Source organism: Periophthalmus magnuspinnatus, chromosome 1, assembly GCF_009829125.3.
Source record: "Periophthalmus magnuspinnatus isolate fPerMag1 chromosome 1, fPerMag1.2.pri, whole genome shotgun sequence".
NCBI classification, from domain to species: domain Eukaryota; kingdom Metazoa; phylum Chordata; class Actinopteri; order Gobiiformes; family Gobiidae; genus Periophthalmus; species Periophthalmus magnuspinnatus.
The window spans coordinates 25,036,698-25,060,680 of NC_047126.1; the positions used below are offsets into that span (position 1 = coordinate 25,036,698).

A 23,983-nucleotide genomic window follows, 5' to 3' on the forward strand; every position below is an offset into this window, starting at 1 on the left:
TCTGTAAAAGTTGCATAGTGTGTCTTTAACTAGTCTGTAGCCAATATTCAGATACTGCATTTTGGGAAGTGTTCATTGTCCTTACTGTTTACTGTGTGATTAGCTTTTCAAATCAATGACCGAGTCACAACACACAATGTCTTTTTCCATTGATGATTGTAGTAATCATCATGACGCTAAAATTTCAAACTCGATTTTCATACTAATAAATAGACTGGATACTCAATACCAATTCTGATACCACGAATAGAATGTGACAGTAGAATAGTACTTTCTTTTACCATGTGGCCTTATATCTGTGTAATCCCTCAGTCGTCCAGGTATGTTCCATAGTGTCCCTGGGTGTGTACTAGTCTGTCTGGTCTTATACTTGTTCTGATTCAGCTCAAGATCATTCTGAAAGCTGTTCAGAAAAGGTTTACTTATGTCCTGTCAATGTGACTTCTTTAGTATTGATACTTGCTATACACAAAGATAAGTTGTTAAAAAAAAAAAGAAGTTTATTTGAAGGAAGGGTGTGAGTGACATTTCAGGACACACATGTTGCTCAATGGACGTACATACAGAGCTGATGCTTTACACGCAAATGTACAATATTGTAGTCTTACTAGTGTAATGAACAAAACAATTTGTCATTTCAGTAGGTGCAGCCTTATAAATGGGTTAAATTAATAATAATAATAATAATAATAATAATAATAATAATAATACATTTTATTTGTTAGGCGCCTTTCAAGGCTCTCAAGGTCGCCGTACATACATACATACACAATACAAATTGAACAATGTAAAATGATTAAAAATACATTTAAAAACAAATATAGATTAAAAGACAGTGCAGTTATGGTCAGAGTGGTCAGGGTGAGAAGGCCTTTCTAAACAGATGAGTTTTGAGTTTAGATTTGAAGTGTGGGAGTGAGTGTGTGTTGCGGAGGTCATGGGGGAGGGAGTTCCAGAGCTGGGGAGCAGCTGAAGGCTCTGCTCCCCATAGTGACAAGACGGGCAGGAGGGACAGTGAGGTGCAGGGAAGAGGAGGAGCGGAGGGAGCGGGCAGGTGTGGAGATGTGAATGAGGTCAGGTATGGAGGGGTCAGGTTGTGGAGAGCTTTGTATATGAGGAGTATGATTTTGTAGTGTATGCGGTGCGTGATGGGGAGCCAGTGGAGCTGTTGCAGGACAGGTGTGATGTGGTGATGGGAGGGTGTGTGTGTGACAATGCGGGCAGCTGAGTTTTGGACCAGTTGGAGTTTATGGAGTCATTTCTGTGGGAGTCCGAACAGAAGAGAATTGCAATAGTCAATACGGGAAGTGACCAGGCTATGGATGAGGATGGCGGTGGTGTGTGGGGTGAGTGAGGGACGGAGGCGGTGGATGTTTCTGAGGTGGAAGTAGGCGGACCGGGTGATGTTCTTGATATGGGAGGTGAAGGAAAGTGTGCTGTCGAGGATGACACCCAGACTCTTTACCTGAGGGGAGGGGGAGATAGAGGAGCCATCAATAGATATGGAAAAAGGATTTATTTTGCTTAGGGTAGATTTGGTGGTCCTCAAGAGGCATGCATGCTAAAAAAGCTCAGGGCACACTGCAAATATATATATAAAAAAATCATCTACACGAGTTAAAATCACAAACTCACAATATTTATCTTTTTGAGTAGTTTGAAGTCATCAGATTTCATTTTTGTTATATCTCCCTGTGGAGTGAATAGGCTGCTGTGAAGTAGTGGACTAAGCATTGCCTGGAACCTGGAAGGTTGCTGGTTAAACTTCCACTGGAGCGGATAACATTGCTGTGCCACTAGGCATTTCACTCCATTGCTCACCGTAATATACGTATGATTTTTTTTTTGGTCCACAGGTTGATAGACACTTTTAGAAAATAGTCAAAATGTTTTATTTTCAAGAGTAATTTATGTCTAATAAGTAAATATATTTAAAAGGTGCACTATACAATTTTCACAGTATGGCATTACATGTAAACATCTCCATGGAGACAGGTGATGTACAGTTAGACGTCAGATTTGTTAAGATACCAGCCAACTCAAAGTGAGATTTAAAAAAATATATATATACTTCAGTATACTATACTGAGCTGATTTACTTTAATTTTTTTCCATACAGATGAAACCAGTGCAAAGACGTCAAGAGGTTCACTTTTGTTCTCTACATCAATTTGCAGATTCATACATTGAATGGGCAAACAATAAATGAGTAAATAACAAAGCAAAAAAGCACATGCTCCAGGGCCCCTAAAAGCCCTTAGAGGTGAAGGTGTGTTAGTGTGAGGGAGGGTTTTCAGGTAAGTGCTAACGCCTGTTACTGTAAGTGATGTGCTGTTTATGTACAGGTGACATGAGACCTACTTCTCTCATGTGACACAGTGAATGCATGCTTTGCATTTGAGGTCTCAGTGTGTTTCTGAAGTGACGACATACATGTGTCTCTGAACACATTATTGGTATTGGTTTAGTCCTAGTTTAGACCTGGTTTAGTCCTAGTTTAGACCTGGTTTAGTCCTGGTTTGGTCCTGGTTTAGTCCTGGTGAGACTCTGGTTTGATCCTGTATAAAAAATCCACTTATTCATAAATTTCAACTAATTTTTAAAAAGTTGCCCTATTGTTCCAGTCTGATCTCACTGATTTGCCTGGAATGTTCTATAGTATGGCATTAAATGTTTATATCTTGAATTTATTCAATTGCAGGAGTTGTGTCCCTTAGATTTAACTTGGAAAAACATGCATTCTTCCCGTGAGTGAGCTCGCCTCTCCACAGATCTGACCTGTTATCTGGTTGTTTCCATAAACACAGGTTGAATGTCATACTGTGTCTCCATGGAGATCATACTTTACATGTAATGTTGCACGCTGGTGGCTCTGTAAAAGTTGCATAGTGTGTCTTTAACTAGTCTGTAGCCAATATTCAGATACTGCATTTTGGGAAGTGTTCATTGTCCTTACTGTTTACTGTGTGATTAGCTTTTCAAATCAATGACCGAGTCACAACACACAATGTCTTTTTCCATTGATGATTGTAGTAATCATCATGACACTAAAATTTCAAACTCGATTTTCATACTAATGAATAGACTGGATACTCAATACCAATTCTGATACCACGAATAGAATGTGACAGTAGAATAGTACTTTCTTTTACCATGTGGCCTTATATCTGTGTAATCCCTCAGTCGTCCAGGTATGTTCCATAGTGTCCCTGGGTGTGTACTAGTCTGTCTGGTCTTATACTTGTTCTGATTCAGCTCAAGATCATTCTGAAAGCTGTTCAGCAAAGGTTTACTTATGTCCTGTCAATGTGACATCTGTAGTATTGATACTTGCTATACACAAAGATAAGTTGTTAAAAAAAAAAAAAAAAAAAAGTTTATTTGAAGGAAGGGTGTGAGTGACATTTCAGGACACACATGTTGCTCAATGGACGTACATACAGAGCTGATGCTTTACACGCAAATGTACAATATTGTAGTCTTACTAGTGTAATGAACAAAACAATTTGTCATTTCAGTAGGTGCAGCCTTATAAATGGGTTAAATTATGGTCCTCAAGAGGCATGCATGCTAAAAAAGCTCAGGGCACACTGCAAATATATATATAAAAAATCATCTACACGAGTTAAAATCACAAACTCACAATATTTATCTTTTTGAGTAGTTTGAAGTCATCAGATTTCATTTTTGTTATATCTCCCTGTGGAGTGAATAGGCTGCTGTGAAGTAGTGGACTAAGCATTGCCTGGAACCTGGAAGGTTGCTGGTTAAACTTCCACTGGAGCGGATAACATTGCTGTGCCACTAGGCATTTCACTCCATTGCTCACCGTAATATACGTATGATTTTTTTTTTGGTCCACAGGTTGATAGACACTTTTAGAAAATAGTCAAAATGTTTTATTTTCAAGAGTAATTTATGTCTAATAAGTAAATATATTTAAAAGGTGCACTATACAATTTTCACAGTATGGCATTACATGTAAACATCTCCATGGAGACAGGTGATGTACAGTTAGACGTCAGATTTGTTAAGGTACCAGCCAACTCAAAGTGAGATTTAAGAAAAATATATACTTTCTACTCTAGTATTTGTGTAAATGCAGATTAAGATGGTTTCATGCCATACTGGAAAACATTCCAAGAAAAGCAATTCCTAGTGGAGGCAGACCCTCCACCAGGAAAGTTACATAGTGCATCTTTAAAATAACACATTTTTATCATTAGTCAGAATTATCTTGGTAAAAGGTCTATTTTAGAATGGAGGATCTAATGAGTAAATCAATTCAACTAGTCCAGTAATGATTAATATTATTAATTTAAGTCATTTTAACTCATGAAGATTTTGCTTTAATTGCGATCCAAAAAGACTTCCCATCACCCTTATCCTCCACAGGTCCATCGCAGCTATAGATTTGGGGCTTATACGGGGACGTCAGTTTGCAGTGGCGTTTCCATAGCAATAATAACAGCTGTGGCTTGGTGGTTTGGGGCTGTTTGGGGGTTCTTTCCTGGTTCTACCCCGTGCGCAGGATGATATGAACCCCAGAGTCAGTGAACACGGGGCCGCTCATGTCCCCCACTTTGAGTGCGAATGAGGCGTCTTCGAAAGGCTTCTGCATCTGACCTGTACACACAGATTATTGAGACGTGAATGTGTGCACCACAAATAAGAGCACATTTTCCAAAATTTAAGTTAGATTTTTTGTTTGGAATTTTATTTTTTATTCAGTTTCTTAATGTAGCCACATGTGCAAAAAAATGTAAACTCATCATTCACATTCAATACAAGCCTCCTGTGCTTTTCTCTGGCATTCTGAAGTTGAGGAACTACAGGACTACTGTACACAAGTCTCCTACCAATGCAGAAGCTGGGTTCTAGCTGCGAACAGATTACAAAGTGGGAGTGGCCAGGTGCCCAGTCGGGTACTAAACCATTGGATCCTTTGATGGCGAACCAGCCCAGAACCTCAAGAACCTGAACTCATTCACTGTCAGTGCTCATCCTTATAGGTCCGGTAGGAGGCTTGTTGCAGCCAGTCACTCCCCACTTTTCCACTCACTACTTGCATTTACACCAACCGTTTCATGTGCTTATGGACAATTCAAGAATTCTCTAGTTAAAATTTTGGACACTTACAGGTCACAGCAATGAATGATAGTTTGGCAAGTTAGTGTTTTCTGCCGTCATAGTATTTGGAGGGTCTCCTTTAACTCTTCTGGAGAGAGTACAATCTACGTACATGCTACACATTGGTGCCTAAATGTATTTTCATAAACCTGCCCTGAACAGAGAGGACACAATTATTTGTAAGTTGATAATTGGTCATAATATAATTTTAAGTAAACAATAGTAATTGTTAGAAGTTATTTAAATTCAGACAGCACTCCAAAAGAGACACTCAAATGGATGGTGCTATTTATCAGCTAGTTCATGACACATTTACTTTACTTAAGTCTGATTTCATGAAGCTGGTCTAGAGCAATGGTAATATATTAGATGGGAATAAGGATTTCACTTGTAAATAACAAAATTAGATTAAAATCCAATGTTTCATTGTGACATCCTTCGTCCTGAATACATATTTCATCTTTTAAGTTTCTGTGTTCATGCATAAGGTGAGGGGGTCATAATAAGGCTAAAAAAAGCATCTGTAAACAAGGTAGCTGAGGGTAGGTTATGATTAATAAAATATGTTGCAGGTGATTGGTCTTATAAACAGAGGAGCACTTCTGGTTAAAGGAACAGTATGTAGCCTGCACTCTTAGTTTTAAAAAGTATTACAATATTATTATTATTATTATTATTATTATACAACTTGGCCATCATGTTCAATGTTTGTTTGCATTCACAACTGGGACCATGCATCCCATCCATTTTCTTCCGCTTATCTGGGTCCGGGTCGCGGGGGCAGCAGTCCAAGCAGGGACTCCCAGACTTCCCTCACCCCGGACACATCCTCCAGCTCCTCCAGTGGGACCCCAAGGCGTTCCCAGGCCAGCCGAGAGACATAGTCCCTCCAGCATGTCCTGAGTCTTCCCCGGGGCCTCCTCCCGGTGAGACATGCCCGGAACACCTCCCTAGGGAGGCGTCCAGGAGGCATCCTGAGCAGATGCCTGAGCCAGATGCGTCATCATCTGGGTCCATACCTTTGGAATATTAATCCTGTGGCCTTTGTGATTGGCTTTTAATACATTGAAAAACATTTTTCTGGAGATTAATTTAAACATCATGTTCTTGTTTCATGTGGATAGGCCCAGTAATTACAGAGGTATTAACCATAAACCAGGTCAACAAATCTGCAATCTGACAGTAAACAGTGAATTCTACCATACAATCCTGACCTGTCCTCCAGCTTAAGGTGCATATGACATGGTTTTCATGTTAGTGGGATAGTACCTATAGTAAATATTTATCATAGTTTTACCCCAGTTGAGTGGCAGTTTGAAAATTACAGTTATAGAGTTGTAAAAACAAATCCCTCTATCTGATCAGCACAAAAATTCCAACCAAAATTAATAAACATTGTACACACAAGGAATACGTTTTTCCTATGTTTAATTTCAAAGAACTCAGCCCATAGACTTTTCTCTAAATGCCATACCTCTGCCAAACAGCCCCAGGTCTCCTTCGTTCTTGGCTGAGCTGCAGTCGCTGAACTGAGAGGCCAGGGATTCAAACGTCTCCTCTCCAGACTTGATCTGTTCTATGTACTCTGCACATGGGACAGAAGTACTGCAGTTAGGACAGAGTTGTACATGTGTAATAGTGACAGTGTGTATCTGCAGCACACAAGACTAAAGTACTGCGATTAGGAAAGAGTAGTACATGTGTAGTGTGTACTGTAATTAAGATTGAGTTGTATTGCGTGAAGTAGGGTGACCACATGTCCCTTTGTAGGTTGTCCTGAACAGCCATTTTGTTCCACTTTTTCATGAATTATTAAAAAGTGACATTTAAATAAATGATAATGTATTTTTTCTCACATGGCAAATCAAGTCTTTTTGTCCACGATGTTTCTGCAAGTAAACTTTCCATTCATTTTTCTCACAGACTTTTCAAAAAATTAAAAAGTTCAAAAGCGCAAGCAAACCAGTTCTGTGGTAATTATAGGTCTTGTGGTCATTACTTACCACATCGGTGATTAACCCTGAGCAAACTTTCAAAGACAAGACATCTATAGGAAAAAATGTATGGGAAATTTACTTTCTGAACCAGGGGTGGGCGGTCACTGTTGAGCTCCAATTTCTTTGTGCACTACGATGGATTAAAAAAAATTAAAATCACATCGCAGTTATCTATAAGCTTAAATTTCCTGAGTCTGTTCCTCCATGTCTCAACACTGAGGTGGTTGGCCTGTGTAGTAGTGGCAGCAGAACAAAAGTAGTGCAGTTAGGGCAGTAGTACTATGTAGTAGTGAGAGTGTACTGTGTCGTGTCATACTCTGAATAAGCTCCACGGCCTCGTCTTTAGAACGTGTGATGATCTGTTCTCTCCAGGAAGATGGCCGCCGCGACTGGTTGTGTTTGACCAGGAGGTGAGAGCAGCGCACCTGAAGGATAACAGCATGGGTCACATTGTCATAGGCATCCTAGCAAAGTCACTATTTACAATTGTTCAAGAAATTGATATGAGATGTTCTCATTCAGATTCACAAAGGTCAAAACAACCATTTGCAAAAATATCTACCGGGATTTTATTTTCTAGAATTGAAGCTGATAATTATTTGGCCAACATTTGCATCTCAAATGTTAACATATATGACACATGATACTAGAACTAACTACTAAAGTATTCAATGTTATTTTTCGTGCCATTTATTGCTTGATGCATTTTTACAATATGATTCACAAAAAGGTTAACTTGGATTAATCTGCTTTAGGATTAAAATGTTAGTGGGAACAGAAGCTCAGTTAGTAGAGTGTTTGTCCCCTCTTGACATAAACATTGGTAGAGCAGTGGCCGTGCAATTCTAGCATAAAAAATGAAAGCTGTAGTTTTGTCCTTGGACAAGACACTTAACCCACCTTGCCTCCAGTGTTTGCATACACTGGTGTGACCATTTGTCATTACTGATAAAAAGTAGTTTATTATTGCTATCTTACCAGTATTATATTATACTCTAAAATGTGTTATCATGACAAGCGCATATTGAACAAATCAGAACATCTTCATACATTGTTGCAACTCAGTTTAATCTACATGACCAGTCAAAAGTTTAGACACATTTTCATCTATGTATTTATTTTATTTTCATGACTCTTTACATTGTGGTTTCTAACTGAAAAAAACTATGAATGGACACATATGGAATGTAGTAAACAAAACATACACTCAAAATAACTCAACTTGTTTTAGATTTAAAAAAATAGCCACTGTTTGCTTTGGTCACTGCTTTGCAATTGTGGCATTTCTTAACCCTGACAAGACACACCTGTGAAGTGAAAAGCATTTTAGGAGACTTAATCAAGAAGCTCAATGAGAGAAAATTTTATATATATATATATATATATATATATATAATGTTTCCTATATGTATATAAAATCTAGAAAGGAGTAAAAAATTGAATAAACCCCAAACCAAAAAAAAAAAAAAAAAAACACTGAATGAGAAGGTGTGCCCAAACTTTTGACAGGTAGCGTATTTATTTATCATTTCGTTTTTATACATGTTATGGTTACCTTATCTGGCTCACCGGATCCGTCTCCAGAGGGCCGCTCCCACTGGCTGGCGTTAGTGATGTGGTTGAAGTAGTATACTCTGCCTAAAGAGCAAAGAGACTTCAGTGAACATTTTATTTAACCAGTGAAAATGAAAGAACCACGTTTCAATTTCTGCTGTGTGCACGCCCTCTAGTGGTACAAAGTGAATATTGATCTATTTCTCATCTATATTTTACATTATTCAAGGTCTATGAACTATTTGCACACAATGGTACTGCTAGTGTGTCACCATACTAAAATTTCAAACTCTATTTCAATACTAAGGAATAGACTCGATACTCAATACTGATTCCAATACCATGATGATACTAAAACACACTCTTTAGAAAACAGAATGTGATTTTCAACATTAAATCGTAGGACTTTATTTTATACTGCTATGTGGCCTTATATCTGTGTAATCCAGAATGGTTCATACTGGGTGTATACTAGTCTATGTGGTCTTCTTCTGATACAGCTCAAGATCATTCTAAAGATATTCAGGAAAGGTAAATTTTTTTCCTGTGAATGTGATTTTTTTTTTAAAATATCAATACCTTCTCAAATAAGTATTTTGTTAAAAAAATTGTTTTAGTATCAATTAGTACCTGATTTTCGATACTTTTGACATCCCTAGTACTGTCTAATGTCTAAAGCAATGTCTATGTCCACTGAATATATTTATAGAGGAGTAGTACTTTTAAATTTACACACTTTACTCAGTACAGTACTTTTCTAGTTTGTATCAGTTTTGTGTTATATCTTTTGAAAATACCTTTGCATTATTTAATGTTCTATCCTTCCTACTACATTAACTTCAAATTATAAAATCAGATGTTACATCCTGACAGTTACTTGAGTAGTAGCTTTCCCAAATACTTTTTTACTTGCATAATTTCTTGGACCACTATTTTGTACTTCTACTTAATATTATGTTTAAGTAACTTGACTTCTCTACCAACCTCTGAATGTATTCAGACAGCATCTACTTCAAACTTCACTGTAATTGGTTAAACGCACCTGTCACTCACTCAGAGCCTGACGGCAACCAATAGGAGAAGTGGGTGTGAAAATGTTTGCGTTTGAGCATAGCTGCGGAGGAGTAATGAATCACCAAAACAGTAGGTCACGATTCAAACCATATTACTATTGTGTGTCAAAAATAGTTAAAAATCCTGAACGATGCATGATATTTCGCATCTGAAGCCTGTCATACTTTATATTCTTCTAGCTCGTGCATGGAGGTGCAGGTTGGATGCAGCGCTGCGGCACGTGCACGCCCTCCTGCACCTGACGTCATCGGGCCCTGCAGCAGATTGAACGGCGCCAACAGCCCGCACAAAAGCACAAGTACAGCACCCTACAACCCCTAAGAGGCTGCACGATCACACGTTTACATCTAGCACACCTGGACCCGTGAATCCTAGGAGCCCTCCACACTAATACAAGCCCATCTGTCCACGATGCACCGCGGCTAGGCTAGGCTAAAACTACACAACTAAATCCGGATTTTCCCCTTTCTTTGCGCGATTGTACCTGAGCTGCGGCTCATTCTCTTCTCCCAGCCCTGCGGTAGGTTCTCCTCGTCGGCCATGGCTTGTCGTGCAAATGCCGGTCTAAACTTTAGCTGTTTGTCTGAGTGGATCCTGCGTTTACAGATTCAGCAGCAGCTCCTCGGATTGCGACAGTGGTGACAGTCTTGTTTACGGCAGAAGTTGTTTTCCGACCGAGCCCCGCCCCGGTTTGTTTTTTCCAGTTGTTCATTGGCGGAGGGAGCTGCCAGTTTTAAATGCTTGCATCTGATTGGCGGGCAGCAAAAACACATGGTAAATCAGCTTTACGATAAGCAGAGGGGAGAACGGTTCTCGAAAACAGCCACGATATTGATCATTTTCAACTTTTCGGCCACATTTTATAGGTAAACATAAAATTATTATATAACAAAGATGATAAAGTCTTTAAATAGTATGCGGGCTTTTAAACAACGCGAATAGCAACACGGTGAATGAGATGCTGCTGATTTAGCTAATGTTTGCTACTTTAAAGCTAACAACCCAAAAGAAAATCAACCACTAAATCGATCAACTGTGCGATGACTGAATTAGTAGCTAACCTAGCGTATATTCAGTCACTTTAAAATTCAGATGATTCTTTAGGCTTTGTGGTTAGCTTGTGTCTTAGCCTGTGTGCTAATGTTTACTTCTCTCTTGCACAGGTCACAGTATGATCGAGGTGGTGTGTAACGATCGTCTGGGTAAGAAAGTCCGGGTTAAGTGCAAGTATCCTTTGACAATGCCGTGGGTTATGTTGTCTGTCCTAAATCAGATTTTACCACACACACCCTGACATAATCGCTACGCTAAGCTACTTGCATGCTAGCACTGTTCTGTTATACAATTTTAGATGTAGATTCTCCTGTCATATGCATTATTTTTACAGTTAGTAGTTAGTAATAGTATGTTTTCAATCAATGAATGAATCAATCAATTTATTATGTTATTATGCAGTGGATGGTCACAGTTTTGGGTATTTTAAATGCGATTGAGTAGCACTCTCTCCTCACAACAAAAGGGTCCTGGCTTGGACTCCTGGCTTGCCCTTTCTGTGTGGAGTTTGCATGTTTTCCCTGTGTCAGGATGGGTTTCCTCTGGGCACCCCAGTTTCCCCCATCAACCCAAAGCATACGCAACAGGTCAAATGCTCCAACTAATGTAGTTCTGACCAAACCTAGCTCAAGATTTGGTAATGGATGCTCCTGGTAGGTTGCCCCAGTGACTTTAAAGGCAGAGGTGTCATGTGTAAGTTTAACTTACCTTAACATCACTACAACTTGAGTCAGGGACAAAAATGTTTTTATTCTAAATAATAGTAGTGAGTATATGTTAGGGATGCACACGTCAGTGCTGATACTGAAAAAAAATGCTGTATCGCATATCTGCTTCCTGATATCAGTTAAGTCGATATCCTGTTTGGACATATAAATTCATGTAATAAGAATTTTTACTGGCAGTAGTTGTCACAGAAAGTCTCCTGATGTTTGAACTTTTATTTTTACAAGGTTGTTACTTAAAACAAGAATAAACTCAGACAAAGTCAATGCAAATGTGTTACGTAGCTGTTATTTATCGGAAATAAATGCAGTCTCTGCACTGGTAAGGGGATGATATCAGTATCGACAGATACTTAAAGTAGTATTGAAATCAGTATTGAAATTGGTTTGGTGCATGCCTAGTATATGCATTTCCAACAAAAAATATTGGTTTATCATTTTTAATCACAGAATTATAAACATGGTGAACAATTTTTATGTCTCACAGCCACCTCTTGAGGATTTTATTCTGGTTTGTGTGAAGTTATACATTAAAAAGCATTGTAGAAGACCTTGGTGCAGGTTAAAATCTGTTAAAATCCCTTTAGTGAATGATGCTAGAATTCCAGACACGGAAGCAGCTAAAGTCTCAGTAATGACTACATCATTTAACAGCCCCATTGACACATTAATAATAGTATCAGAGACTGATCTCACTGTACAGTAAATCGTGTTGAACAGTCCGCTGCTTGGTCCTCTTCCTTAACTGTGTTTCAGCCCAGACGACACCATTGGAGACCTGAAGAAACTCATTGCAGCTCAGACCGGGACACGATATGACAAAATAGTATTAAAGAAATGGTACGGTTGAGGATGCATATAAAGTTTGTTATATATCAACTCATCATTTGTATGTGACTTTTGTGTCTTCAGGTACACCATATTCAAGGACCACGTGTCTCTGGATGACTGTATCCTTTTGACTATTTTTCATATTTTTACTGTTCAGTTGTACCTACCTGGCTGTAGGTTTGCAGCAACATAATTATTTTATATTGCAGATAAATATATATTTTTTTGCAAAATGTGAATTTTACAACAAATGCATGGGCTGTGCAATAGATTTTAAAATTGTAACATTTTTTTGTCTACTCCAGTATCAACCACAGCAATTCAAATATCTGATATTGGAAATAAAACATCCAGGTCTTTGTTTAGTCCAAAATGTGTTGTAAGTTATTAGGAAACTGGAACACTTGTTAGACATGATCAGATCTTTAAATAATTTTATTCTGTAGTGAAGGTGCAGTATATCACTTTCTGGGGGAGACTCAGTTGACAGTTTCCATGGAGATGTCAATGGTTTGCCTGGAATATTCCTCAGTATAGCATTAAGTCGAATGTTAAAAATCAGTTTATCTCGTCTTATTTTCATAATTTTTAGTACTGTTCCTGTTCTCTTGACTGTGGTAAATTCATAAATTCAAATTATCATCTCTTCATCGCATAAACTGAATGCAGCATTAGATAGAAGGTACAAGTGAGTATATGTATTTTAAATTCTGATTTTAAATTCACAAAAAGTTCAAGCTTAACTACTTTGTTCAGATGAAATCCATGATGGGATGAACTTGGAGTTGTATTACCAGTAAATTTCTGGAGTTTCTGGACAGAGATGCACATCGGGGCTGCATGATGGAAGAAAAATGTAATATTTGATAAGCATGTTGAATTTTCATATCATATTTTGTGTAATCTTAGTCAAATTCAAAATTAGCCTTATTTACTGGTCAGTCTTTATGAAATTCTACACTTAAAAGACTAAACCAGGACCAAAATATTAATTAAAACTAAATATATTGCGTTTTGTTTTAGCATTTGTTGTTACATTCTGAATATAGCTTTTGCCAGTTTAGCAATAATTTGTCCATAAGTCATGCAGCCCTCCACACAACACATCCACTTCTATCCATTTTCCTGTCATTAGGCAATACACAAATACATGATGTCTGAATTGTGTCATTTTTGTTTTGATATTTTTAAATTAAAGTTGATATTTACCTAAATGTGTTGTTTCTATTTGTCATAAGAATAGGATATGTTACAATTTTGATGTTTGTAATGTTAAGCTCGAGATGAGGTAACAGAAAGTCAAACATTTCAATGGGAATGGAAATTGTGGACCTTTATTTAAATTAAAGCTATGTAACTTTTCTGGTGGAAGTCTGTGTAAACCCTCAGTCGTCCAAGTCTGATTCATAGCAAAAGACATCCTCTTATGGAGTAACTGTTTAGTTTCTCCACTGTAACACTCACTGCACTCTTCACTACACTGAATGGAGTAGATTACATTACTTTGTTTATGGCTCGGGGTTCTGTCCTTTGGGTGAACCAATTTTACAGGAATCTCATACTGCCTGAAAATTCTCTGAAGTTTTTCAGACAAACACCCATTGTGTAAGGAATGGTGACAGCTTTCCTTCTAGGTTTAGATTCCCTGTTGTCCTGTCCTGATCCTCTTAGATCAGTGGTTCTTAATCTGGGTTCGATCGAACCCTAGGGGTTTGGTGAGTCAGTCTCAGGGGTTTGGCGGAGGTCAAGACACACACCAGACTCATATGATTTGTGGACTGCGAGCGTCTCCAGATGTTGGCCATGTCCCAATTTAACAAATGCACCCTTTGCTGTGCCTATCGAAGTATCCGATAAAAACATAAAACGACATAAAAACGAAGAAAAGGAACAGACTTTGCTGTGAAAATGACATGAGAGTGGCACTTGCCAAGGTGAAGCCATGCATTTCTGAGCTGGTCTCTCAAAGGCAACAGAAATTAGGTGGTGGCTGTGTGTTAAAATGTAAAAAAAGAAATAGCATAAATACAATAAGTTAATTATTGGAATACATAAGGTAAAAAATTAAAATCATTTCATTGTGGTGGTATTAAAAAGGTCATGTCTTTGTTAAAAGGTATGTATGTAATTTGTTGTGAGTTCATGCATTGTATTGGTTTTATTCTTTGAACACAGTGATGTTAATGCACAGTTCATTTTGTGCACCAGTAAAACAAACATATGTCTTGAATTTGAAAAAAATGATATTTTATTTTTCAATACAGAAGGGTTCAGTGAATGTTCATATGGAACTGGTGGGGTTCAGTACCTCCAACAAGGTTAAGAACCACTGTCTTAGATCCATGTGTTGCTCCTCCTTCACTTTTCCCTCTGTGTTTGTGGGCACCACTTGAGCTCTGTTGTAGAGTACATATAACTCCGAGTTTGTGCTGCAGTGGATGGTGTGAATCAAACAGCAGGTATTGGTCAGTGTGTGTGGGTGTACCAAACAGCCCAGCCTATGTTACAGTGTAAAGTGTGCAAAGTGTAAACTTCTACCTGGAGTCGCCGGTCCTCTCCTATTGTTACTGCACAATCTAAAAAGGCCAGTTTGTTCTCCTTGGCTTCTTCCCGTGTGAACTTGATGTTAGGATACACAGCATTAATATGAGCAGTAAAAGGCTCCAGATCTTGAATTTTGATTTCAGTCCTGTTGTCATCCACATATCGATACAATGTGTGGGTGGAGTACCTGTAAATGAGGGCAGTGCCTCCTGTTCAAATTGTTACACGTATAAGAACACTTGTCAGACTGTGAGCTTACCCAGTCAGAGAGAAAGGACTTCTTGGTAACATCCAACCAGATCCCCACAGACTACATTACAGCCATTACAAACAATAAGCTTACAGAGGGAAAGCTGGTGACCTGAAACTGAAAGTAACAGCTGCACTGAGCAGCGCCAAACCTCCTCCCTCCAACATAACATCAGAGGAACGAAAGGCTCTCACTGCTCTAGAAAAGGACCACAGCATCAACATTTTGCCAGCTGACAAAGGGAGATGCACAGTGATCCTGAACTTAACTGATTACGAGGCTAAAGTGAACACCGCCACCTATGAACTGCTGAAACGAGACCCCACCAGTGGGTACAAGAAGAAAACCACAGACTGCTTACAGAAGCTGGAGAAGGAGAAAGTCATTGATAGACAGCTGTATTACAGACTCTATCCTGGTGATTCTATTCCTTGTATCTATGGCCTCCCAAAGATCCACAAAAGAAGGAGTACCCCTCAGACCCATTGTATGTAGTGTTGAGTCTATCACATACAATGTGGCCAACTGCAGGATACTAAGCGAAAAGACAACAAAACTGACACCGGGCCAAATCTACAAACTGCTGGAAATTTGTCTTAATACCACATATTTCCAGTTTAGAAGAAACTTCTACAGGCAAATCCACGGCTGTGCCATGGGCTCATCTGTCTCTCCTATTATGGCTAACTTATACATGGAACAATTTGAACAGGAGGCAATGAGTAGCCCGTACTCTACAACAGAGCTCAAATGGTGCCCACAAACACAGAGGAAACGTAAAGGAGGAGCAACATGTGGAGAAAGCCCTCTCTACTTGTGGATATCCAAAATGGGCCTTCAATAGATCTAAGAGCTAAAAAAGGACAACAGGGAATCTGAACCTAGAAGGAGAGGTGTCACCATCCCTTACACTGTGGGGGTGTCTGAAAAACTGAGAATTTTCAGACAGTATGAGATTCCTGTCTTTTTCAAACCCACAAACACTTTAAGACAGAAACTGGTTCACCCAAAGAACAAAACCCCGAGCTATAAACAAAGTAATGTAGTCTACTCCATTCAGTGTAGTGAAGACTGCAGTGAGCGTTATATAGCAGAAACTAAACAGCTACTCCATAATAGGATGTACCAACACCGGCGGGAGAGTTCCTCTGGACCCCACTCCGCCGTACATCACCATCTCAAAGCCAGTAACCACTCATTTGAAGACAGTGAAGTTCAGATCTTAGCCAGAGAAAAGAAATGGTTTGAGAGGGGAGTTAAAGATGCTATTTTTGTTAGGAAAGAGAATCCTTCCTTGAACAGAAATGAGGGTCTGAGACACAATCTCTCCCCGCCATCCTCAGACCCAGAACAATGAGAACAATAGCAGGGTCATTAAGGGCTGAACAGGGTAGTGTCATCTGAAACTGGAGACATTAGCTGTTACGGTTTACCCTCCCTTCAGATAGATATAAGGCAGTGTCCACCAGCAATCTGACCAGAACTGAAGAAGCGGCTTGGATGAGCATTGAAACGTCTTCACTCTAACAACGATTTGTCCAGTTGACAAATTTAAACTTTGTCTTTTTCTGGTGGAAGGTCTGCCTGCCACCTGTTTGTCTCCATGGACATGATATTGCTGTGCCTGGAATGTTCCACAGTATGGCAATAATAATCTATCCTGCGTGTATTCAATCAATGGCACTTATATTGTTAAAGAAATGCCTTGAAAACGTGCTTTGTTACTGAAATGGAGTCACCTCTCCACAGATCTGACCTGTTACTTGGCCTTGTATAAATATAAATTTTCTCTTGACCACAGTGGGACAGTTTTTATAGTTATATTGCTTTATAGTTTATAGGGCTGCTGAGAATCCCCCCAACCCTCCTCCTTTGTCACCCAGGCAATAGTGGAGTATAGATTAGCACTCACATCTGAAATCCTACTAACAGACCAGACCAGAACCATTCAATGATAACACAATTATAATCACATGACTACACAGAGGTCGGTGGTTCATATATTTTAATGCAGTGCATCTATAAAGGCTGGTGTCATCAGCAGTAGTCTGAATAGTCTTCATCCACATAGTTGGCAGGGAACAGTCCAATCTGCCAAGCACAGACACATGATTAGATCTGCAGTATTTAAAGTATTTGTAGTAAATAGAGTTGAGCGATATGAAGCGGTATTGAGTCATCTGTTAAAAAAAGTTTAAGTTTATATTTAACTGCATCAAATAAATGACTACATTAAATAATATTCTCAGCTGACAGCTATTCATCCTGTTTTGTTGTTTAAATAGCTTTCTTTTCATTTCAGTAAATAACTAGCCGACAAATGCTAAAAATGCATAGCTAAGCACTGCTGTTTCCTTGCCTGAAGTCATCACGCCGGTAGTGCGTGCCTCCTTCTGCCTGCCAAAAGAACTCTTGGAGCTCAAACAGCGCTGTCTAAAAGGTAGAATGACTTTCTAACACGGGGACTAAATGATGTGCAGCACGTGTGGAGCGATGTGGACCACGTGGAGCTGGACTAGACATGTACAGATTCTGATTTTAAGAACTTGTACATCATGGATATACATGCTTTGAATGTACTGTTGTAATGTTATTTTCTTCATGTATGGGAAGGACAGAACGGAGTCCCTTGGACAGGACAGACAGGTGAGTGAACCTACTTCATAAACTGCACAAATAGAGAAGTACACAAAGAAGTGTAAGGCTTTCCTTAGCTTTAACACATTTTATATCCACACGCCGAGACACGTGTGTGCGCATTAACAGCAGGTCATTAATAAAATGTACCTCTATTTTTCTATTATAATGGGATCATACAGTCAGGGGGGCGCAGCAACATGCCCACATTGTGTTTGATTTAATGTATATATGTGTATTCACTGTCATTAGAGGTTTATGGTTGAAAATGCTTTTTCAGAAGTCCAAATTCGGGTTCTATTTAAATTCGTGTGTGGGTCGCTCTTTGGTTTAGCTCAAACATATGAATTTAAATCCAATTTATTAGCTGCACGGATGAAAACCGTTACAGTTGAAATTGTTACAGTGCATCTGCACATACGTAATTTCTTTTGCTTGTGAATGAAAACAGTGTGAAGCAGGGTTTCCATATGACTAAGTATGGAATATTTGATGTCTTAAATATGAAGCCAAACAGCCCTGTTAATATTACTCTAGTTCTTTTGCATTTATAATCCAGCCGTGCTTTAAAACTAAAGTACACTGTTAGCTTGGTTGTCTGTGCGTGTGTCATGGCAACTCAGACAAGGCAGAGTTTTGTGCGGCCCTCGAAAGAGGAGAAGAGGAGAGGAGGAGAAGCTGCTTCATCAATGCATATTTGTGCTTTGCGTTTCACAATAAAACCTCCAATGTTCTTTATTGTCACAATGTCACACATTTACTTGCGATTCGTAATTGAAAATGGTAAAAAAAAACAAAAAACAGAAAGGCAGCAGTGGGCAAAAGCAGACAGGTGCGTGTGAGCAGAGTGGAAAGAGAGGCGAGACTTGCTGGTCAATTAATTTGTGTCATTTTATCTATTTTACACACCCTGTGCTATTTAAGGAAATATCTAAATTTTAATTTAAAATTAAAAAAAAAAAAAAAAATGATATCACCCAACTCTAGCAGTTAAGTCTACAGTGAGGTGTGATCAGCAGTATTGGGGTGTGTGGTGCTTGCTCACCCGCCCGTACACCTCTCCCTTCCACCAGCCGCTGTGGCCCTTCTTAGACAGAATCTTGATGGTGTCTCCTTCTCGCAGGTTCAGCTCATTGCGGTCCCGGGCTGAGTAGTCATACCGGGCTCTGGCTACGCCCATGTTCCTCATGTTGCCACCTTCAAAATGACAGTACACTTAGCACAATGTTCATCCAGACAAATGGTGTTCTGTTATTGACAAACAAAAGCAGAACTGGAGTAACAAGTACAACTTGTCCTTCTGATGAATGTTTTGCTTATGTGCTGTTCAGTGGCTGATCCATGATTATATGCAATGGGTGGCATCAGCAGGTTCTCTGATCCTTTGTTTAATCATGGAGAATATGCACCCTTTTATCCATAGACATGTTGTTGCTTTGCCTGAACTGCTCCAGAATATAACATTAAACTATTTATTTCCATGAAGACAAGCAGAACCATGGCAAGACAAGCCCTCTCACAGGGCAATCCATATCGCAAGGTATTTATTGCTATAAAAACACCTGTATTTCAATGAATTCAAGATAGACAAGATTAATGACATACCGTAGAACAGGAGGGAAGCAGCAGACCTAATCCTAACCCTCCACCACAGAAGTGACATATTGCGCCTTTAATGCAGCTTTATGCTCAAACACGCATTTCTCTATCCACTCCTTCTATAGAGTTTGGGATCGTGTCATGACATCTCAGAGAATTTTTAGAAGTTAAATCAATGAATTAGCATCTCAGAGGTCCATAGCTACCACCTAATCTAAAGACTAATGTGTAAACCAAATGTGGCAGAAGATCTTCCAAAGTAAATGCACAGAGGGAATAGCCCGTCTCATCACCAACCGAATCAACCAAGCGGATTGAGGTTTGTGCTGATCTCTATGACACAGTTTTTTAATGCAACACTTTGATTTTTTGCCACGTCCACAGCCAAAGTTGGTCTACAGTAGCCTACTACTGGAATACTAATACAGCTTCCTGCCCACAGTAGTTAGGCTGCTAAATCAGAGGCTGATTGGAGCTATACTTCTTTTATTATATCTACTGTTGCACTGAATTGTGGTGGTTGTGTGAAACACAGTTTTGTTTTTTTGTAACATAAGAATGGCAAATAAACTAATCTAATCAAATCTGAAGATAGTATACTAAACCAAGTGTTCATGCAAAAGTATTCTTTTAGAAGCAGCTTATGGTTTTAGTTTCCTCTAAAAGGCAAATATAGTGTAGTAAATAATCCCATCCCTAGTGTAAACCAAGACAAGCCAAGCCCCTGCCAAAATGCATAACTAAAGCACAATAAAACAATATTAAAGGTCATTAAGGCACTATCCTGAGTAGCACCCCTTTGTGGAGGATATGCAACTTGCTTTTTGCACCCCTTCTGGTGGGAGGCAGTACCTGGAATATCGTTGGGCGGGCTGGCTGAGAAGCTCTGCTCCGGCTGCATAAATGGCGTCCTCAGTGTGGTGTCCACCTCTTTGAAATACTCCTTCAGCGAGTTGTGCTGGTAGTAGTCAATGAGCTCCTGAAAGTCCACAGGAATAAGTATGAGTTCACAGATAGAAGTACTTGTACTACTGTAAACTCACGTACAGTTAACCCCTTGAAGGCCTTCTTGTCGTTGATGCGGAACAGGCCGTCAGATGATGTGATCTTTATGTGTCGGATGTCCATGTTGAATCTGGCCACAAGTAAAGAATGTGTGTTATAATATTGGTACCTCCTCAAAAACAGACCTGGAGTTGTGTTTTGTTTCATTCACACATGTTTGAGTAACACTTTATTATTAGTCTGTCTACATCTCCAAAGCTCAAAATGCTCTGTTCCACCTTGTGATGTCACGAAAAATCAAATATCAAATATCAAATTAACAGCTACCTTTTACCTTTTGTTCAGTAGAGAATGGCAATTCTAAGGCTGAAATTATCCAAATGATTCTAGTGAAGGTGTGGGGAGTTTAAAAACTCTTTGGAGCACATGTTTACCACATGACATCACAAGTTGGAACAGAGTATTTTCTGTTTGAGAGAAGAATGTGTTAACATATATGAATAAAACAAAACAAATCTCCAGGCATGTTTCTGATGAGAAAACAACATTATAACAGATTAGAAAATAGTGTAATATGGGCCCTTTAAAATGAAAATGTGTTCTTCAAATAGTTTATTCGCTAGACATGATATGCCGTTGGTTAAGTTTGGAGTTTAAATTTGACTAGTAACCATTTTACTTTTATTCATTAATTTACCTAACCAAGTCATTTACAAGCTTGTTTTTATATCAACTGAACTTCAGTCAGAAATAAAATGCAGTTATCACAATACTAAACCTAGACCAAATATACTCTGTTGTTACTTGTAAATGAATGAGATATTTCACAAACCCCCAATGCACAATATTTTAATTACTTATTAATTTTACTAGAAGACAAAATGATGGCAAATAGTTGGACCAAGTTGTAAAGTGTGATAAAATATGTTCCATTTTAAAGCCCTGTGACTCACTTGATACTGATAGCAAACTCTCCTCCATCTTTCTGCCTAACAAGGAAGGTTCCATCTGAGCGGGGCAGCAGCAGGTTTTTAGCCGCAACCCTGTCCATGTTCCCTGCAAACCTTTAGGGACAATCAGGCTTAGATCATGTCTCATTATTACATGCACATATTCACATATGCACAGTGACCACACTTACCAGTTGAAAGTGGACAGATCTGGCGTTGGACTCTGGGGAGAACAGAAACTCTTGTAAGCGTTGGGTACCACAGCGGCTTGAATTTGTCTGTGCTATAGGCCGATACTCACCGAGCGGTACGGTTGCACTTTACTGTTGGGGAACCAGCCAATCAGCCCAGACGTCAGATTTCTGCCCTGGAAACACACACAGACAGACAGGGACAGAGGAGAAGGTGAGCTGGTTGTTGATGCTTTTTAATATTTTCAACTTGGAAAATACTCAAATTGAAAATCCCAGAGTATGCAATCAATCAATTAAAAAAAATATTTAAAATCCCATGGATATACCACTAGACATGGATGTAAAAAGTGTTTTCTGATTCCAACAGAGCAATGAAGTGTATGTATGTGTGCAAATGTTGTATTTTTCTATTACAAATATATGCAGTATGCAATTTTATGTGTTATAAATCTTTATGTAATATTTAATGAAATGTGTTATATCTATGTATGTCATCTGTCTCATGGATGATTGTTACTGAATGTTTCATTTGTCCAGATGGACCACAGGGCACCAGAAAATAAAAAAAAGACCATATCTCTATAAACACGGCTGGATCTATGCAGCATGAAACAAAAAGCATAGCATAACAGCCTCATCTTTTGACCAAAGGATCATTTCTGCCTCATTTTACTCTCCAGACCCTGCTGCAACTATAGGCGTCATTGGCTCCATCCTCTGCTTTTACAGTAAAAAAAAAAAAGGCCGCAGTCATCATGATGACAAAGGCGATCTCAATTTATTTCTGTATTCTCCTGAAAACCTTTATTGCACTTTTTTGGTCCATGTTATAATGTTGTTTCATCATCAAAAACATACCTGGAGTTGTGCTTTGTTTCATTTGCACATGTTTAACACACAAATCCTGCAAATTTGGACTGTGTTCTTCTCTCAAACAGAAGACCACCTTGTGGTGTCATCAAGTGGTAATACAGAAAATGCTCCACTGTGTTTTTAAACTCCACACATATTCACTAGAATCATTTTGATAATTTCAGCCATGGATTTGTCCAACTTTGAAGTTGCAGCTATTGTTTTAGCCTCAGTGAAACTGCTGCACTCTTTGGTGCACCAGCAGATTTTCTATTGGCAATCTCAACTATACAAAAGGTAAAAGCTAAACAAAATTATCATATTAAACAGTCATAACTTAAGGTTAGAATATTGACAATTAAAGCAGTGCAAAACAAAAAATGACTTTAAAACTACTACTAAATGACATCACAAGGTGGAACAGAGCATTTTGAGCTTTGGAGATGTAAACAGACTGTGTGTGAATGAAACAGAGCCCAACTCCACGTAGGCCTGTCACAATAAGAAATTTTGAAGCACAATATATCGCTACAGAGAAATACCACGATAAATGATAATATTGGAATTACTTAATACCACTGACACAAAGCAGGATAATCCCACTTAACAAGTTCTTATATATAATGTATCATCAAAAGGCCTGAGCTGCAACAAATAAATAGCAATAATTAGTCATAGAAGTTATACATACCCTCTACAGCTCAGAACTTTCATTATGACATAAAAATGTAAAAAATCTCATCATTATTGCAAAGAAATTGTATACACAATAAATACTGAGCCCCAGAATATATTGTTGGAGCGTTCATCTATTGAATAATAAGTTAATATAGTAATTATCATGGCAAGCCTAATTTCAGGTGTGTCTTTGAGGTGGGAACAGCATTATAACATGGTAAAAGTTAGTTTTGTATAATATAGGAACTTTAAAAAATGACACTCATGCTATGAGGCTAACTGTATAGGGACAGCCTTGTACCTCCCACCACTGCATGCTGGCCTCTGCTTTGGTCAGCTCCACCAAGTCTCCTCTGGACAGAGGCAGGGGAGAACCGAAGCCCACAGGGGGAGGTGGCAGGCCGAAGTAGTCCTGGGATGTCTCCATCTTGGGAAAACCTGCAGGTGAGACGAGCAAGAAAACAAAGTGAGCACGTGGACCAGAGGCGGGTAGAGTAGGTAAAAACTGTACTCAAATAAGAGTGATGTTACTTCAAAATAATATTACTCAAGTAGAAGTCCAAAGTACAAAAAAATGACTCAAGAGTTAAAAAGTATTTGGGAAAACTACTACTCAAGTAAAAGTAACTTAACCTACTAGGACCTGAGCTCTTGCATGGCATGCTTTATTAATTTCTCTTTGTTATTTGGGCTGATTGGAGAGTGTAAAAACAAAGAATTATCTTTTCACATTATGAGAAAAATTATGTCCACATATGAGGACATTTGTTCTATGTTTTAATCATTTTGATAGAACAAAATAAAAACTGAATAGTGATTTGCAAAAACTGTTAAGTCCCTCAACACAGCAACATTTTTCCAGAGTGTAAAAACAAAATGAGAAACAACATTTGTGCCTCTTGGAACAACT

General features: G+C 38.7%; 3 protein-coding genes across 3 annotated transcripts in view; 1 reads left to right on the forward strand and 2 right to left on the reverse strand.

Annotated features, from left to right (window-relative positions):
* Positions 1-1,547: 1,547 nt before the first annotated feature.
* pin1 (peptidylprolyl cis/trans isomerase, NIMA-interacting 1) lies at positions 1,548-10,394 on the reverse strand. Its single transcript, XM_033974261.2, has 5 exons — positions 10,240-10,394; positions 8,683-8,765; positions 7,444-7,552; positions 6,605-6,715; positions 1,548-4,626 (listed from the first exon to the last, which is right to left on the reverse strand). The coding sequence occupies exons 1-5, from the start codon at positions 10,295-10,297 to the stop codon at positions 4,517-4,519; spliced, it is 471 nt and encodes a 156-aa protein (XP_033830152.1). The 5' UTR covers positions 10,298-10,394; the 3' UTR covers positions 1,548-4,516.
* A 204-nt stretch (positions 10,395-10,598) lies between these two features.
* On the forward strand, positions 10,599-13,223 carry ubl5 (ubiquitin like 5). Its single transcript, XM_033974271.2, has 5 exons — positions 10,599-10,621; positions 10,919-10,982; positions 12,290-12,373; positions 12,446-12,483; positions 13,121-13,223. The coding sequence occupies exons 2-5, from the start codon at positions 10,927-10,929 to the stop codon at positions 13,162-13,164; spliced, it is 222 nt and encodes a 73-aa protein (XP_033830162.1). The 5' UTR covers positions 10,599-10,621; positions 10,919-10,926; the 3' UTR covers positions 13,165-13,223.
* A 3,930-nt stretch (positions 13,224-17,153) lies between these two features.
* Positions 17,154-23,983, reverse strand: part of LOC117376026 (proto-oncogene vav-like) — a 32,037-nt gene continuing 25,207 nt past the window's right edge. The window contains exons 22-29 of the mRNA XM_055224829.1: positions 23,375-23,511; positions 21,651-21,716; positions 21,541-21,572; positions 21,353-21,463; positions 20,442-20,529; positions 20,247-20,373; positions 18,841-18,992; positions 17,154-17,249 (exon numbers count right to left, since the gene is read on the reverse strand). Of these exons, the coding sequence (XP_055080804.1) occupies positions 17,196-17,249; positions 18,841-18,992; positions 20,247-20,373; positions 20,442-20,529; positions 21,353-21,463; positions 21,541-21,572; positions 21,651-21,716; positions 23,375-23,511 (767 nt within the window). The 3' untranslated portion in view covers positions 17,154-17,195. The remainder of the gene's footprint in view (positions 17,250-18,840; positions 18,993-20,246; positions 20,374-20,441; positions 20,530-21,352; positions 21,464-21,540; positions 21,573-21,650; positions 21,717-23,374; positions 23,512-23,983) is intronic.